Genomic DNA, 16238 nt, shown 5'->3' with positions numbered 1-16238 from the left:
TCTTTTCCTTGTCTGCATTTCTGAATCACTCCTCTCTTGCAGTTTTTTAAAGCACCTCGTCTCCTACAACAAACAGCAGAATGAAATCATTAAATAATGAAAATAGAAGATATACGCCTGCATACTGAACCGTTTTATCTCGAAGACAAGTGGGCAGCAGGTTTCATTCAAACCTAAGATACTGACCTGTAGTGACATAGATTACATAGCTCTGAATATGCGGTTTAATCCCAAAAAAACCACAGCAGTAATTCTGTGTTTGGTAGGGTGTGTTTTTATTTAAAACCTGTTTTCAGGCGAGTGAGTCTCCATCATGTACAGAACAAAGAGCTGAACTTCTTCACATCTTCAGGCGTCCTCAGACTGTAACCAAAGAGTGTCAGCTGACAAAAACGTTAAAGAACATAAAGTCTGTAGGTCTGTGTCGGTTCTGTTGTGACAGACAGGGTGGGGTGGAGGGTGAGGATGATGAGGGTGTTTGTGTTGATGAATGACGGCTGATCCTTCAGTCTGCAGCTGTTTTCCTCCCGCAGACTCCTCCTCTTCTTCTTCTTCTTCTTCTTCTTCTTCTCCTCCTCCTCCTCACATGTTGGTGCTCATCCTGGTCTGACTGTTGGCTGGAGTCAGCTCCCTTGACTGCCCTCTCTGGGGGGGGACTAAAGCGGGGGACAGGAGAGAGACACTTTTATATCTGTTTGATGTTGTAATCAGTAGTTGCATTTAAAAATATTGTTCTTTAACCGTTATTGAAGTCTCTAAACTCTCACATTCTCTAGATATAGTTCACCTCCTGTTTCATAGACACTATGAGAGGACTGCTGACATCGGAATTCCACCAGATACTTGTCCAGCCCGGCTCCGTGCTCTTGGAGCAGGACCGCCGTACAGCTGGAGCCATGGGACTGAGGTTTTTCCCGCGGCATTTACTGAATCAAGGATTATCCGCCTCCTCGCCTCATCCGTGTTGTCTTAATGCACTCTGAAAACCTCTGACCTGTCAACTCCAGGCCAGGCTCCGCTCAGCATGACGGTTCATTTTTGTAGTTAAGCTAAACACGGCCACCAAAATCATCCGCCTCCCCACACCCAACCTGTCTGACCTCAAAAGCAGAACAATCATACGCAGAGCACGCACCAGAACACTGGACCCCCAACACCCCCTCTACTCATTTGTTCACTCACTTTATTTTGGTGCCTGACTTCCTGTCCTGCTCGATCTGCTCTGTTGAGATTTATGCATCGTGCTCTGGCATCTGGAAAAAATAAAAGTCTTGTGTATCTGATCTGGAGGGCTCCGACCTGCCGGCTCAGAGACGCAGCCAGAACGCAACGGAGATCCAGAGGATGTTAACACATTGACGGATCAGAGATGAACCAGACATGGATCTGGTGAAATTTGGCCGTGACTCTTTGTCATGTGTGAGACTTTCAAACAAGACAGTTTTTGATCTTCAGTTCAGTGCTTCATACATGCGACTGCTCTCTTTTGTTATTGACACAGTCAAACTAAAGGCAGGTACACACTACAGGATAATCGGGCTGATTTTTGTCCCGGTCTCCCCCTACGATCAAAGTCAGCAAAGGCCCGATTGTGTGATGTTTGCAAATGACATAGTGTTGATTTTCCTGTGGTGTGGGGTGCGTTAAGAGTGATTTTGTCTGGTCGGAGCCGCTCGGAAGGCCTCAGAAGGAGAGATCGTAAATAATGAACATGTTTAATATTTGCGACTAGAAATCCTGTAGTGTGTGGATGCTCCGAGAGGAGCCGAGCACGCACAGTGTGAGATGTCACGTGTACTGGAGCAAAAGCCAATCAAGACGTGAGCTGACTCAGCTGAAGAGGAAGTAAAAACAAACAAAAACATGGCACCGGTGAAAACTCACCGCTGTGAGCCCACATTCCCGCTGTCTCCATGACTTTTTCCATAATCGTTTTTCTTTTTTGTGTGTTTTTTTCTGAAAGTAAGAGGCCGAAAACGATCACCATTGCTTCTTCCTGTTCGTCCGCCATGTTTGTTTACACCAGGTCACTTTTTTACTCCGCGAGATTTGGAATATTGAGCGTGAAGAGCCTGATACTCTGCTGGAGAATCGGTTAGTGTGTGGTGTGCTCCGTAATGCACACCACACTCTATAAGATCAGAGGAGAGAGATATTGTGCGATATGTCTTTTGTGTCATGAAGTGTGTGGTCTCTAAATGTTTGAAGGTTTGAAGAATCCTGTAATGTGTGCCAGCCTTAAGTCTGTCTTTTACCTGCAGTTGTCCTTCTGTGTCATGTTCACCTCAGATTTTAAACTTCAAAGCATTAAAAACAACTCTTACCTTATTCTACACATCAAAATAACGACTGCAGGTTGTTTCTTACTGAACTAAACTCCTGCCCTGTTATGAAGTTCCCTCTAAGCAGTTAGGAAAGTTAAATTGTAGTATAATGTAAATACAGTATGATAAAGAGTCTGTTGTGTACCTTGACGTGGATCTGGTTCCTCAGCACAGCGGCTCGGAGGATCATGGCTTTGGCTCGTCTCTGGAACTCTTTCCCCATCTGCAGAGATTTCTCAAACGTGGTGCTCCTCTGGTCCACGTCCCGAGCATACAGGATCTACACGCACACAGAGATCGAGAGAGTTTTTAATGGGACATATTTTAACACACACTTACATGTACGTGTGTGTGTGTGTGTGTGTGTAAATGTGTGTAATAGTGTACCTTGCTGTGTGAGTCTATGCGGGCGTTGATTAGTCCCTCCAGGATCAGCTGAGTGAGTTCGTCCTCCAGAGCAGCAACTGTGGTGTTGAAGGCCTGAGCCATCTTTGTCATGTCCGCTGACACGTATGGACTGAAATACTGAACACACACACACACACACACACACACACACACACACACACACACACACACACACACACACACACACACACACACACACACCACACACACACACACACACACACACACACACACACACACACACCACACACACACACACACACACACACACACACACACACACACACACAGACTTTTATTATCATATTAGATAAAGGACAATCAAACTTTTTAACCCTGCACTTAAAAAAATGTGTAGAGAGAGGACTTGGACTTTGTGATGTGCAAGCTTTCTTAACTTTGAGTGCAAACATTCAATATTTGTATAAATCGGCACATAAAGGAGTTAAAAGTGAAAAAGCAGGTTGTTGTTTCTTGAGTCTGACCTGGATGAGGGCTCTGTTCCTGATCTGGCTGTACAGGGTCTTGACGTGAGGAGCGAGGTACATGTCTAACAGAAGGTTATCCTGCAGAAAAAACATCACATGATCAAAGTCAGGTACTCCTGTAACATGAACCGCTTCATGCTGGTCTTTACTTAAAACTCCACATTGTGTAGTTAAACAGAGAGGTCTATGTTTGTACCTTCATCTCATCCAGCAGCTTCAGACAGGACGCGTACTTTGACTCATAAAACTTAAAGATGATGTCTCTGATCTGAGGCTCCAGCTCCAGGAATAACTTAAAAGAGCTGATGACAACACGAAAGAAGAAAATGAATAAAAACAATAATTTACTAAGAGACAGGTCTGCTATAATAAACGTACATTGCCCCCTACCTGCTGGAGATGACGTTACGCTGCAGCTCTTGTCTGTCAAATGTGGCCAGAGCACACAGACCTCCATACACAGCTACATTACTGGGAGAGAGAAGCTGCAGAGACATGCAACACGACACTAATCAGTGCGCTTTGGTATTCTTTAATAACTACAAGATCAGACCATCAAAGGCATTTTGAGATTTTCATTTTCTTCTGTTTCAAGAAGAAAGAAAATCATAGATTATAGACATGGAGGCCAATTTAGAGAGATTTTAAACTGAAGTTGGTATGACTCTGCAGAAGCTCCGTACACTGCTCTATTACACTTTGTCTGATGGTTTGCTGATGGTTTATAAAGCACTGAATGGTTTAGGCTCAAAATGCATTGCTGATCTGCTGCTACTTTATGAACCATCTCGACCCCTGAGGTCATCAGGTACTGGTCTGCTTTCAGTCCCGAGAGTCAGAACGAAACATGGTGAAGCAGATTTTAGTCATTATGCACTACGTATCTGGAACACACTCCCTGAAAGGTGCAGGTCCGCTCCAACTCTCACCTCTTTTAAATTAAAGATTAAGACTTTTTTATTTGCCACTGCCTTCCTATCTTAGCGTATTTAAGTATTTAACACGCTTTAAATGCTAATTTTATATTTATTTTATATATATTTCTAATTTTCCTTTTCTTTTCTGTTTTATTATATTTGTCATTTTAATTAAGTTTGTTTATGCTTGTCTGAATGTTTCCAATGCTTTTTAATCTTTTAATGTAAAGCACATCGAGTTGCCCTTGTGTATGAAATGCGCTATACAAATAAAGTTGCCTTGCCTTGCCTTCAACGAGATGAAACTTTATTCAGTTTATATCAGTTTTCATATCGACCACTGTATGTTCAGCTGTGATCTCTGCTAATTACGCAGCAGACAGTGCTAAAAGGGTTGTAAAAACTCAGAGTGCCCTCTACTGGACGAAAAGTGTGAAAATCTGACTTAAAATCTTAACATCAGCTCACTTATAAGATGGACTCAAATGGTTAAGATCATGAACTCTGAAACCAGCTCATAGCTTTTTGTTCCATTTGGAATATTCTAGCGTGACTGTTGTTAAATAAGCTGTACATTTCATTTTTATGGCTTTACTGTCAAGTCAATAGTTCCTCTTTCATTACTCTGGCTCATTCTGTGAACGTACTCTTAAAACCTCAGCCTGCGATCATGTTCGGATCCATTCAAACAAATGAAATGACTGCTTTAAGTAAAGGTCTATTTAACTCAGTGAGTGTTTCCTTGCGGAGCTGCGGCAGAGAATAACACAATCAAGGATTTTGTAGTCAATATGTCTGGAACTCTGGGTGAGGATTTAAATTACAGAGACTAATGAACCCTTGTGTTCGCTTTAACTCTGTATGTACAGACGCAATATGAATAAAGGCTGTATGGATCTAAAATTTGGTCAAAATGATTGCTCTTTGATGGACCTGGAAAGTTATTCAATCAATTTAGAAGTAGTTAAAATGGTCAGTAACCATGGTTCACCTGCATGATAGGGCTCACCTCTGGACAGTCACAGTGGTCAAAAGACGCCTGCAGGAAACATTTAGCAGCAGGTTTATATTTCCGAGAGGCCAACTCTGCCAGGCCTGAAACACACAAGCACACACAAACATACACACAAGTGTCAGACACTGAATCACCCAGAAGGTCTCAGTAACACGGCAGAGGATCCTCCCAGAGCAGGATGCGGTCTCACCTGCAGCACACTTTAACTTGGTGAGGACTGCCTGGTTTTGGCTGTCTCGCTCTCCTCTTTGCTAAACAAACAAACAAACAAACAAACAAACAAACAAACAAACAAACATAAGATCAGAATCAACATCAGCTGAAGTGTTTGTCATCTCTGTGATAGGCCCTGAAAAACTAAAGGAAGGCTGTGATTTAAAGCTCTTCATTTAACAGATCAGGCTTTGCAGGGTGAGATCAGTGACCTCTGACCCCTGCAGAAGCATGTACGTGTCCTCACCTCTGCTATCTCAGGTGTGGATTCTGCTTTGTTGACGTAGCTCAGCACATGGGACCAGTTCTGCAGGTAAACACTGACCTGAGTGGGAGCACGGGAGAAGAGTTACTTTATCATCACTTGTGTTCAACATGAGAAACGTGTCATGAATGCAAAACGAGCAGACAAGAGGGAAATTAATCAAAGAGAAATCAAACCAGTGGAGCCGAATGAACCCTGACGTCTATCTGTTTCGAGCGAGCGTACCTTGATGACATTCAGACACATGTTGATGACGTGTTTAGCACTCGTGCAGTAGTCTCGGGCTCTGGAATAACACTTAAGTGCGTTACTGAGGTCACCACAGTCCAGGTAGTGATCACCCAGGTCGTCATGGCCTCTCCTGTAAAGGGGGATATCAATGTCAGGTCAGGTGGTGTTTTTGTGTCTCAGTAGACTTTACTATTCCACTGTAAAGGTGCTGCTGCTCTGCACATGCACAGTGTCCATATTTTTGTCTCATCTCACCTACATTTTACCCAAAAGTTGAATAAGCTATACGCCATAACTTTTGATGACTTGCTTATCTTTGATTTTTCTTTAAAGATAAAGATAAAGAAACTGTCTCCCACCTGATGCTCTCTTTGATGGAGTTTCCCTTGTAGTTTTTCAGGTCAGTGTCCAGTTTCTCCAGTTTGAGCAGAGCTTTTTTCCTGGTCGACTCGGCCCAGGCTGAGTCCAGAGGGGGAGGGACGGCCCCGCCTTCAGGCACCGTGTCAGGTACACCCTGTGCTTCTCTGTGCATAGAAATGAACATCAAAGTATTAGTGTGTATCAGAAATATAGCAATGCAGACTTGTAACTAGGGATGAACGATATTATGGGCACGTTATCGGTCGATATTGGCTTAAAAATGAACTATCGGATATCGGCCAACATGCCGATATCCGCTGATATGTTGGGCTCATGTTTTCAGTTAAATTTGAATTTAAGCAGCATTCTGTAAGGTACATGTAGCTGACTAATTTAGGCGCATTTATTGTCAAAGAGTTAACCATTTTATTTAATTTTGGTTTAATTGCTGTACAGCTGCACTTTTCACATGTTCCCTGTGAACAGAGGTTAGGTTTACTTACTATGTCAAATGTGAAATTGGCCAAATTTGGCCTGATTGTGGGTATTGTTATGATTGTCTCAGGGAGAGCATCATCCAAGTTTTAAGTAGGATGTATCTTTTAGTATGAATTTAGTTTGAAAGCGATTGTCATAAATAAATATGCAGTTTTAAGTATTTTTCTTATTTTTAACAAAAACTGAATATTTCATAACAAATGTGATAAGAGAATCACCATGATACTGTGCGCTAATTCCAATACAGAAGAGAATTGATGATCTCTGCAATTAGGTGTGTGGAAAAAAAATATCGCTATCGGTAATCGGCTAAATGAGTTGTAAAATATCGGCAAATTGGATATCAGCAAAAATCTCAATACCGTGCATCCCTACTTGTAACCCACTGGAGAAACATCTACACATTAGAAAAATCTTTGAGTAAGTAGTGCGGTAGACAAAAAAAATACAAAGCAGCAGTCAAACGTGGGACTTTCTAAATAAGGAACGCTCTCTTACAGTGTTTTATTACTGTGGGAGTAAAAGGCAGAGGCACAAAATCTGTTACAAAGACAACAAACCAAACCGTGATTCTGTAGTGAAAAAGACTGATTAAACTGACAATCAACTACTCATCCTCCTCTTTGTTAAGCATTAAACTCTCTGACATGACGTGTGTTTGAATCAGAGTTTCTCTCTCTATCCTATGAGCCGTGTTACCGTGTGGCCTCTGTCAGTTTGCGGTGGATTTCCTCATATGTGTCGACATTAAAGGTTCTCTGGACGAAGGTGAGCGCCATTTTCAGAGCTTCCACTCTGAGCTGAGGACAGTGTTCAGCAATAAACTGCAGCCTCTCAATACGCATTAATCCGCTGTAGCTGGTTGCATACTGCTCCAAGTCCTGGAGAGAAAAACACAGGGAGAGACAGATAAGTACGAATGTCCACATCTGAGGGAACGTTTGACAGGCAGATGAGGTGGACTGACATTTTATATTACATGTGCAGCACATGTTAACGCTGGTTATGGAGAGCTTTACACCAAACAACTTTAACATTGTTATTGTTACAGTAAATAATACAACATCAGAACAAAACTCTGAGTTATTGTGCTCCTGTCGTCATGATTTTTGCATAACATGATCATAAAACTCAGTCCAAATGTCTTACGTCAGTATTTGTCACATCTTGAGGATCAGAAAAAAATCTAACATGTTTAATGCTATGAGGAGTTTTTGGTCTTGGCTCATGAAATCATTTAAGTTCAGTATAAACATAGTGACCAGCCAACAGGAGAATCCACTCTAGCAGCAAACCTTGTAGATCACACACATGACTGGGAAGACTCCACCACAGAGGTTTCACTGGGATACTTATTGGCCCTCATTTATCAAACGTGCGGTGTACGACCATTTCCACGCAAAGATCTGAGGATACGCTCAAATCCCACGCCAAGTCTCAGCTTGTGTACGCAAGTTTTCTTGTCAGTGTGGAGCGCGGTGCAGCAAAGTAAATCTGGCTATGGCAGAGAATTAGCACGGATTAGTACAGTGCATTTTTAGATAGACAAACAGAGGTTCACAGATTAATATTTGGATTGTTAAATTAGATATGACACCTAAAATGTTTTTTACGTATCGCTCTCTATCGAGCCCTGCAAAATGCGCATAATGACGTTGAGCAGTGCAAGCTGTTAACTGATCCTGTAACATTCTTCCTATAACAAATGCGTGTTTTTTTATTTTTTTATTTTGCATTTCTTATATTTATTTATTATGATTATTACTATCATCATTATTTTATTTTAATTGTGTATTCCTGGTATTTGTATATAAACCTTAGTATAGGTATGTGAATATGTACTCTATGTTTTGTAATGTCCATATGTCTATCCATACTTTATTATTTTGTATTTTTTCTTTTTTATTATTATTATGTGGAAAGAAAAAATAAAATAAAAATTTGATCACAACAAAAAAACAAATGCGTGTTTTCTCGATTATTTGCTTGTGTTTTTATCGATTTACTTTAAAAATCTACCAAGCTTTCAGGGGGCTGCTTATCAACACTCCCACGTGCACAGATAACTTTATAGAAAATATTGTAAACAGAAAATCAAAAGAAAATGAAAATCCACCAGAGGAAATTGAATTTAACTTTTAGCGTGTGAGATAAGATTTTTATTAGAAAGATGTGATTGATGATGGGATTTACCATGAAGAGGATTGATTTACTCCTGACTATTTTATTGAATAAACGGCCTGTGTGTGTCAGCTGACCATTTAAGAACAAAGAAAATTCATGCACATGAGATCAAGACCTGTCGGCATATCTGGAGTTATTAATAATTAATGTAACACTCCGGTTTGCCTCATGGCGTAATTGCGCACATGCGATTTCTTGCCCAGGATATGTGTTACAAAATGACCAAAGTCGGAGTTAATTGAAAACAATTGGTAGGTTAACCAGTGTGCGGTCTACGATATTGAATATTTACCATAGACTGTAAAAAATATGGACGTAGTATCCGTGACGTCGCCCATCTGTTCCTGAGAGCTGTTTTGAAGCAAATCGACGGCAGCAGCCATATTGGTAATGCGGAACTCAACTAGGCAGAGTGTGACGTAGTGTGAGTCTCTTAGCCAATGGCTGTGTGTTCCCGACCGGGAGTCACGTCAGTCATGTCCTTATTTGGGCAAAACTCATAATCTTAATATCTTCTTAACCGTCACGTTAGAAAAAAATTCACCCCCCGTACAGTGTGTGCCATTAGAGAGATTAGCGTTGTAGGGCCAAGCCGTTTTTTGAACCAGGCTGTAAACATGTTTATTAATGCTGCAAAGGTCGTCTTTTTCCCATTCATATCTATGTGGTTTCCGGTGTTTCTGCAGCCAGCCTCAAGCGGATTTTCAATGTATTGCAGTTTATATCACTTCCGCATTGGCTTCATCGTTTGAGACCGGAGTTTGCCGCTTGATATTTACCATCAACTGCATCTGACACAGGCGCAGGTTCGTCTGTTCCCCCTAAGCCCCGACACAGACCCGGTAAGTGCTGCCGCTCCCCCCTTACAGTAAACAGAGACAGTTTCAGGCTGGGGTCTCCAGCGCAGCTTGTTTGAGAGCGGTCACATGTTTTTTTTAACAGCGATCTTAAGGTCAGATTCGAATGTTTCATAAATCCCGCATGTGTCCTGTCGTAAGACCAATTATGCGCTCAGATCTGCACCCGTTTTCACGCACGAGTGATAAATGAGGCCCACTGAGTGTAAATGAGTAAGTGTGTCAGATGTGTACCAGTGTAGGGTTCTCCACAATGTAGTTTGTGTCTGGAGCATTCTGCTGGTCGTCCTGAGGGTCTGCATCGATCTGCATCGGCTCCACAGACCCCTGAGAGAAACACAAACACACAGGAGATACAGAGGTGAGCAGATATCATGATACAAGAAAGGTTCTACCTTTAAGTCTGTATGACATGAATACAACAAATGTCTCTGTGGATTAAACATAAAACAGTGTAATGAAGTGTGTTCTACTGGAACTGAAAAACTGCCTGGATCCCAGAGTAAAAACAGAACAGCTTCAGGAGTTACAAATGAGCATGTCAAGCCAAAATACTTTACTCACTAAGCTAGGATCGATACTTTTCATGTGTATCATATTGTTATCCTTCACAGACGATAAACGGTAGGATGTGTGCCAATCTAAATAGTGGACCACAAGTTGTCCCAGCAAGTCATCAGTCTTGTATTAAACAGAATGTGAAAGATGAGCATGTTTGATTTGTTAAGGTGGTTTGATGTCACCACCGAAACAACAAGTGCTGAGCTAATATTAACTTTGCAACATGCTTCCCGGACTAGGAGGGGTAGACACAGCAAGGTCTTACAGTCAGGGTTGTACCCAGCAAGGTGGCATGTGCCCTCATGATTGGCCACCCAAGATGTTACCATAAATGCTTAACTATGATTGGCTATTTGCTATGGGACTTGTGTAAAATCAGCTATTTTTACTGTGTTGCAACAGACCTCTGGTAGTTTTCTTTCATTTCAATGTAGTACATTTCCTTCAGTAGGTAATCTAAGATGAAGAAAAACACTTCACTAATCTATTTCGCAAGAAAGTGCAAAGGAGGGGAGTTAGTAGGAATGTTCCAAAGCAACTATTTATAATAGGGATGCACCGAAAACTCGGCCAATGAAAATTTTGGGTCGAAAATGGTCTTTCAGTGCATTTTCGGTTTTCGGCCGAAAGACTTTTATCACCGAAACAACACAGCCGAAACAGAATGTTGTGATGACGCAAGCAAAAACCGAGGCCACTACGCGCTTGTCTGGATAAGGGCCAACATGTCTGCATCCGTTATTCCTTTAATTGCAGCACTAAAGCATCTTCTAAGCAAAGAGGTTGAAACAGACCACGGAGTGAAAACAATGAAAAGTACACTCTTAGAGTCTGTCAGCACACATTTCACTGAGATCTATTCGGATCCTCTGCACTTAATCGCGACTGTACTTGATCCTTGTTATAAAGATCATTACTTGGATGTAGGAATAAAGCAGTGCGCACGAGAAATGATCCAGGTCGCGATGGAAGCACACAACGTAGGAAAGAGAAGGAGAACAGAGCGCAGGAAAAAGGACTCGTCTCTCTGAACCAGATGAGGGGCATGCACCCTCGTTGTCTGATATGTTCAATGAGATCCTTGATTTTAGTGAGGTTAGTACAGAGTCAGAGCTATAAATGAAATGGTAGGGGAGACCGGGGACAGTTGTAACATTTTTGACATTTCTGTCTATAACTGAGCTCTTCTAACCCAGTGTGTTCAAACTGCTATACAAACTAGCTTCTAGAGTCTGCTAATAAATGGCCTAGAACATACCTATGCAACACAAACAGGAAATGCATGGCTTAATCTCAAATCCAAGGAGTGAAATGTTACAACTGTCCCCGGTCTCCCTACTAATAATTGGCATAATAATTTATTTCGGTGTTTTGGTTTTGGGTAGGGATGACCACAATTAATCGATTATCGATTAATTGATTGTTAAGTAATTACTCGAAACACGCATTTTTGTTATCAATTTTCTGTCACGTGTAACAAACATCATGTGGTCGCATATTACACTCCGTTATCAGGGAGATATTTTAAGTTTAAAGCATGTTTAGATGTGAATCAGCTGTTAAAGGTGTTGCGCACAGCGGAGACGCTCAGCTGGGGGCTGCGGCTGCGTGTCAGGTCTCCACGTGCGCTTTTTTAAAAGAGGATCAATACAAAACTGCTGCAAACAACGACAGAGACACAAAGGTTCACAACTATAAACAGGACATTTCCCACCTTTGGATACGAAGGCAACAGACAAGTGGGAAATTCAGGTATGCTATGTTTGCAGAGCAGCAACATCAGAGCAGTCTGAGCTTTTCTGCAGCTGGACTGATAGTGACCCGGTTGCGCTCTCGGCTGACACCTGATCAAATACACATGTTTATTTTTCTCAATAAGAACGAGTAGACAGAAAACTGGACACTGTTAGTCTTTAATAAGTACTTTTCTGTTAGTAGTCTCAGCCTTATAAGACTATGTCCGTGGAGAATATTTTAATGAGCCTGATCGTTGATAATCTGCGTGTCAAACATGTGCCCGTATTCAATCCAGTCAGTTATATGCATTTTGTTGCTGTAGAAAGTAAAATTTAGGGGGAAAACAACGTATTTGGCCTTGTTTTTGACGTAAGAATAATAATGTTGTTTTTTTTTTATAAATTAATCGATAATTGATCGTTAACATTTCCAAAAATCGATCACGGAAAATACTTAAAATGTACATCCCTAGTTTTGGGCCTTAGTTTCCTCATTTTCGTGTTTTGTTTTGAGTCAAGAGTTTTCATTTCGGTGCATCCCTATTCAAAAGCAACTATTTATCTGGTCATTTAAATGGAAAATTAAATTCTAACGAGCTGACGAGTCAAAAGATGAGAAAACACTCAGAAAATCATTTGTGCACACACTTCAAGTCACAGTCTACACCCCAGTTGGGCCCCCCCTGGCAGAACTCCTGGACTCGCCCCTGGTATCTGACACTCCAGAAGCTAATGCTAGTTGTGTTGGGGCTTATATGACAAACTGCTAACAACAGGAAGTTGTCTTGTCAGTGTTAGCTGTGCTTACCATCAGGTTTCACTGATAAACTGACGTCTTTAGATCCTCCCTCTAATGTTAACTTTAGAGGAAGAATCTAAATAACAAACCTTTCATTATAATGCTCTAACATGTCTGTAGCACCGCTGTTCATGTCCATGTTGTTAGCCAGCAGGGGCCTTCAGTTAGCTTCCAGCCTTCACACCTAAACTCCACTTAATTACCCTGGAACACCAGGTTTGGTCTCAAAATCATTGGTTACGTGTTTAATACGCACACTGAAGGGGTTTAAGGGCAGTTTCAGATTTATTTCTTAATTCGGCGTGATTAAACGCAGTGAGCATTAATTATTGTCATAAATAAGATGTTTATTTCTGATTTCTGTCCTTCGTTTTCATCACCAAGAAACTCAGTGACGTTCAGTACAAACAGTACCCTTAGCTGAGTATCAGACTTTGATTCTTTAAATGTATAATAAAACGGAACACGATATTGTTCCCTAAATCAAGCCTGAATAAGAGCCATTATACGAAACGAAATATGCTTGTTTGTAATCTATTTGTGATCCTGAACTGTGGCTAAGTTTCCAAAGCTAACCTAGCAGTGAGGATGCACCATGTTCAGTTTTCTGTAATCTTCTTCAGACAGTGTGAAGACTTACCTGAAAGTTAAAGACCTGCACAGGTAAAGGCATCTTCTTTGTTTCTTGGCTCCGGTGTCGTTTAGGTGAGGATATTTGTCATAAATATGTTCTTATGTTCAGTCCGCAGACGGTACGACTTCTTATTCTTTTAACTAAACGACGGCTGACAAACCTGCTGGAGGGGCGTGACTGCCACCTGCTGGACAAAAGTCTGTAGTGTCAGGGGGGAAAAAATATATATATTTTGTTCCTGTTACTATTTATCAATAATAATAATTTAAAATAAATGAATACATAAGTAAATAAATAATAATAATATAACTCAAATAATGTGTCACAAACCATTAGTGAGATGGCCAGTTGTTTTTAGTTTAGGTACTACTGTTATTATTATTTAGCTAGTTAACAATCAAGGGGGTGGACATCGAGGTGGTGCCAACCTACAAATATCTAGGTGTACACCTGGACAACAAGTTGGACTGGTCCCTTAACACAGATGCACTCTACAGGAATGGGCAGAGCCGCCTCTTTTTCTTGAGGAGGCTCAGATCCTTAGATATCTGCAGTAAGATGCTGCAGATGTTTCATCAGTCTGTGGTGGAAAGTGTGTTATTCTATGCTGCAGTCTGCTGGGGAAGCAGTATAAAACACAAAGATGTGAGGCGACTGGACAAACTAGTGAAAAAAGCTGTCACTGTGATTGGAACCAGGTTGGACTCACTGGGGGCTGTGGTGGATAGACGTACACAGAAGAAGCTAAATTACACAGATCATCCACTTCACAACTTCTTTGTGGTCCAGAGAAACAGCGGCAGTGGACGGCTCATCTCTCTGCAGGACTGAGAGATACAGAAAATCATTCATCCCTGCAGCCATTAGGCTTCATAACTCTCTAGTCAATGGGAGATCAGCTGACATACACCTGAATTACTTGTTTTACGTGATTTTTATATTTTTTATCTGCCAAACACCTGAATTTCCTCCTTCAGGGATTAATAAAGTTCATTCTATTCTATTCTATTCTATTCTCATATACTGATCATTATAAATATCTCAGTTTGACATTAGCCGAGCAGCACATGACATTTAAAGAGGCTATGAGTGTTCTAACTCAGTGAGCTGGTAGAGCTCTGGGATCTGAATTGAACCAGCATTAAACATTGTGGTAATCTGGGATTTTATACTTATACATATATTTATTATTCATGTGTGGGTCCAATGTCTCATGCTTCTGGTGTTTAATGGTTTCAAAAAGTTGTAATTCTTAACATCACATAACTTTCTGGTCCCTCTTTGGAGTTCATAAACATCAGTCCTGGCTGTTAATAGAGATATGGAATGGGAACCTCAAAATATCAACACAAATGTGAAATGTTTCGGCTTTGGAGTAGACTAGTGAAGATGTCTGATCAGAGACCTATTAAAAATATAATTTATTTTAGCCATTTTTCAATGTCATCCCCTGGACAATCATATACAATCTTTATTTTATTATGTTGTGTCTTTTCTTTTTTTACAATAGGTTACTCAGTGATATTCAGGATGTTAAGAGGAACATATTTATTATGTGTGTTAAACGTATTGTCCCATTAAAAATAATTTTAAAAACATATTTGTATGATATATATGTGAGATATGACGATATGAGTGTGACTCACTTTTAATCTCTGTCTGAATCCTATGAATGATGAGCAGACTTTTCTCTGACCTTCAGCTGCTCCTCACAATCCTCATTATAAAAGCTATTTATAGTCAGTAAGCTAACAGCTATTTACTCACTGTGACCCACAAGACAAACATATGCTGGCCTTGAGGGTCAACTAAAATATTTCATGACCACAAGTTTATTTTATTGTTATATTTTATTATTTTATTTTCAATAATTTTGTTTCTGTTTTTATAGAGTTTTATTGCCTTAATGAAATAGTTTGTATTTTGTGAAATGTTTTTGTATTTCATGAGATGTATTTGCGTTTTGAGATTTGTTTCTGAATTTCAGGACAATTTTTTGCATTTAAAAAAAAAAAGGTCTAGCATCTGGTACAATGTCTTTTGGGGTACAGTGACATGTTTTCTGAAGTCATAAAATGTTTCAGCAGTTGACTTTCAGGGTCACCATACAAACAGCTCATAACACTGTTACAACAATTAAGAGGTTTATTTTCAGTAAAATCACGAATACCACATATAAATTGCAGTTTGAAGTTATTTTTGGTTTAAAACTCTGAATTAAACACGTTCTTTTTGAATTCAGTGTTTGAACTCAATAACCCCCTATTCTCTCTCTCTCTCTCTCTCTCTCTCTCTCTCTCTCTCTCTCTCTCTCTCTCTCTCTCTCTCTCTCTCTCCTCTCTCTCTCTCTCTCTCTCTCTCTCTCTCTCTCTCTCTTCTCGCGCGCTGTTGATGGTGTGATGATGCGTGATGTGCGTGATGCTGCAGAGACGCAGAGAGGGGGGAGGATTCACGTGCAGGAGGTAGAAACATTTAAGACACTGTTGCTGAATTTCAATGTCTGATATTTGTCCGATGATTGATCAGTAATTCATATTTCATATTTAAACGACCTGCCGGGTAACGTGAGAATCCTGCGCGCGCACAGATGTGTCAGACTGCGGTAAAAACCGGCTGCTCCTGCACGAGCTCCTCTGTGACGAAACTTTAATTCATCCTGAAGAGTGTTGGGACCGGCTCGTGCAGGTGAGACCATGTAACTGACACAGGTACGACCTCAAGAGAGTTTGGTGGACCCACATCCTTCAT

General features: G+C 40.8%; 1 protein-coding gene across 1 annotated transcript; it reads right to left on the bottom strand.

Annotated features, from left to right (window-relative positions):
- Positions 1–251: 251 nt before the first annotated feature.
- gps1 (G protein pathway suppressor 1) lies at positions 252–13664 on the bottom strand. Its single transcript, XM_034711543.1, is given in 15 exon segments — positions 252–629; positions 632–656; positions 2470–2604; positions 2712–2849; positions 3218–3298; positions 3417–3522; positions 3611–3705; positions 5147–5232; positions 5343–5403; positions 5613–5690; positions 5856–5991; positions 6221–6385; positions 7419–7600; positions 9995–10087; positions 13497–13664. Coding segments are annotated over 15 exon segments (1461 nt in total). The 5' UTR covers positions 13530–13664; the 3' UTR covers positions 252–582.
- Positions 13665–16238: the final 2574 nt, after the last annotated feature.

The sequence above is a fragment of the Notolabrus celidotus genome, chromosome 20, assembly GCF_009762535.1.
Source record: "Notolabrus celidotus isolate fNotCel1 chromosome 20, fNotCel1.pri, whole genome shotgun sequence".
Classification (NCBI taxonomy): Eukaryota; Metazoa; Chordata; class Actinopteri; order Labriformes; family Labridae; genus Notolabrus; species Notolabrus celidotus.
Note: the sequence above shows the minus strand (reverse complement) of the source record. Positions and strands in the feature narration are given on the sequence as shown.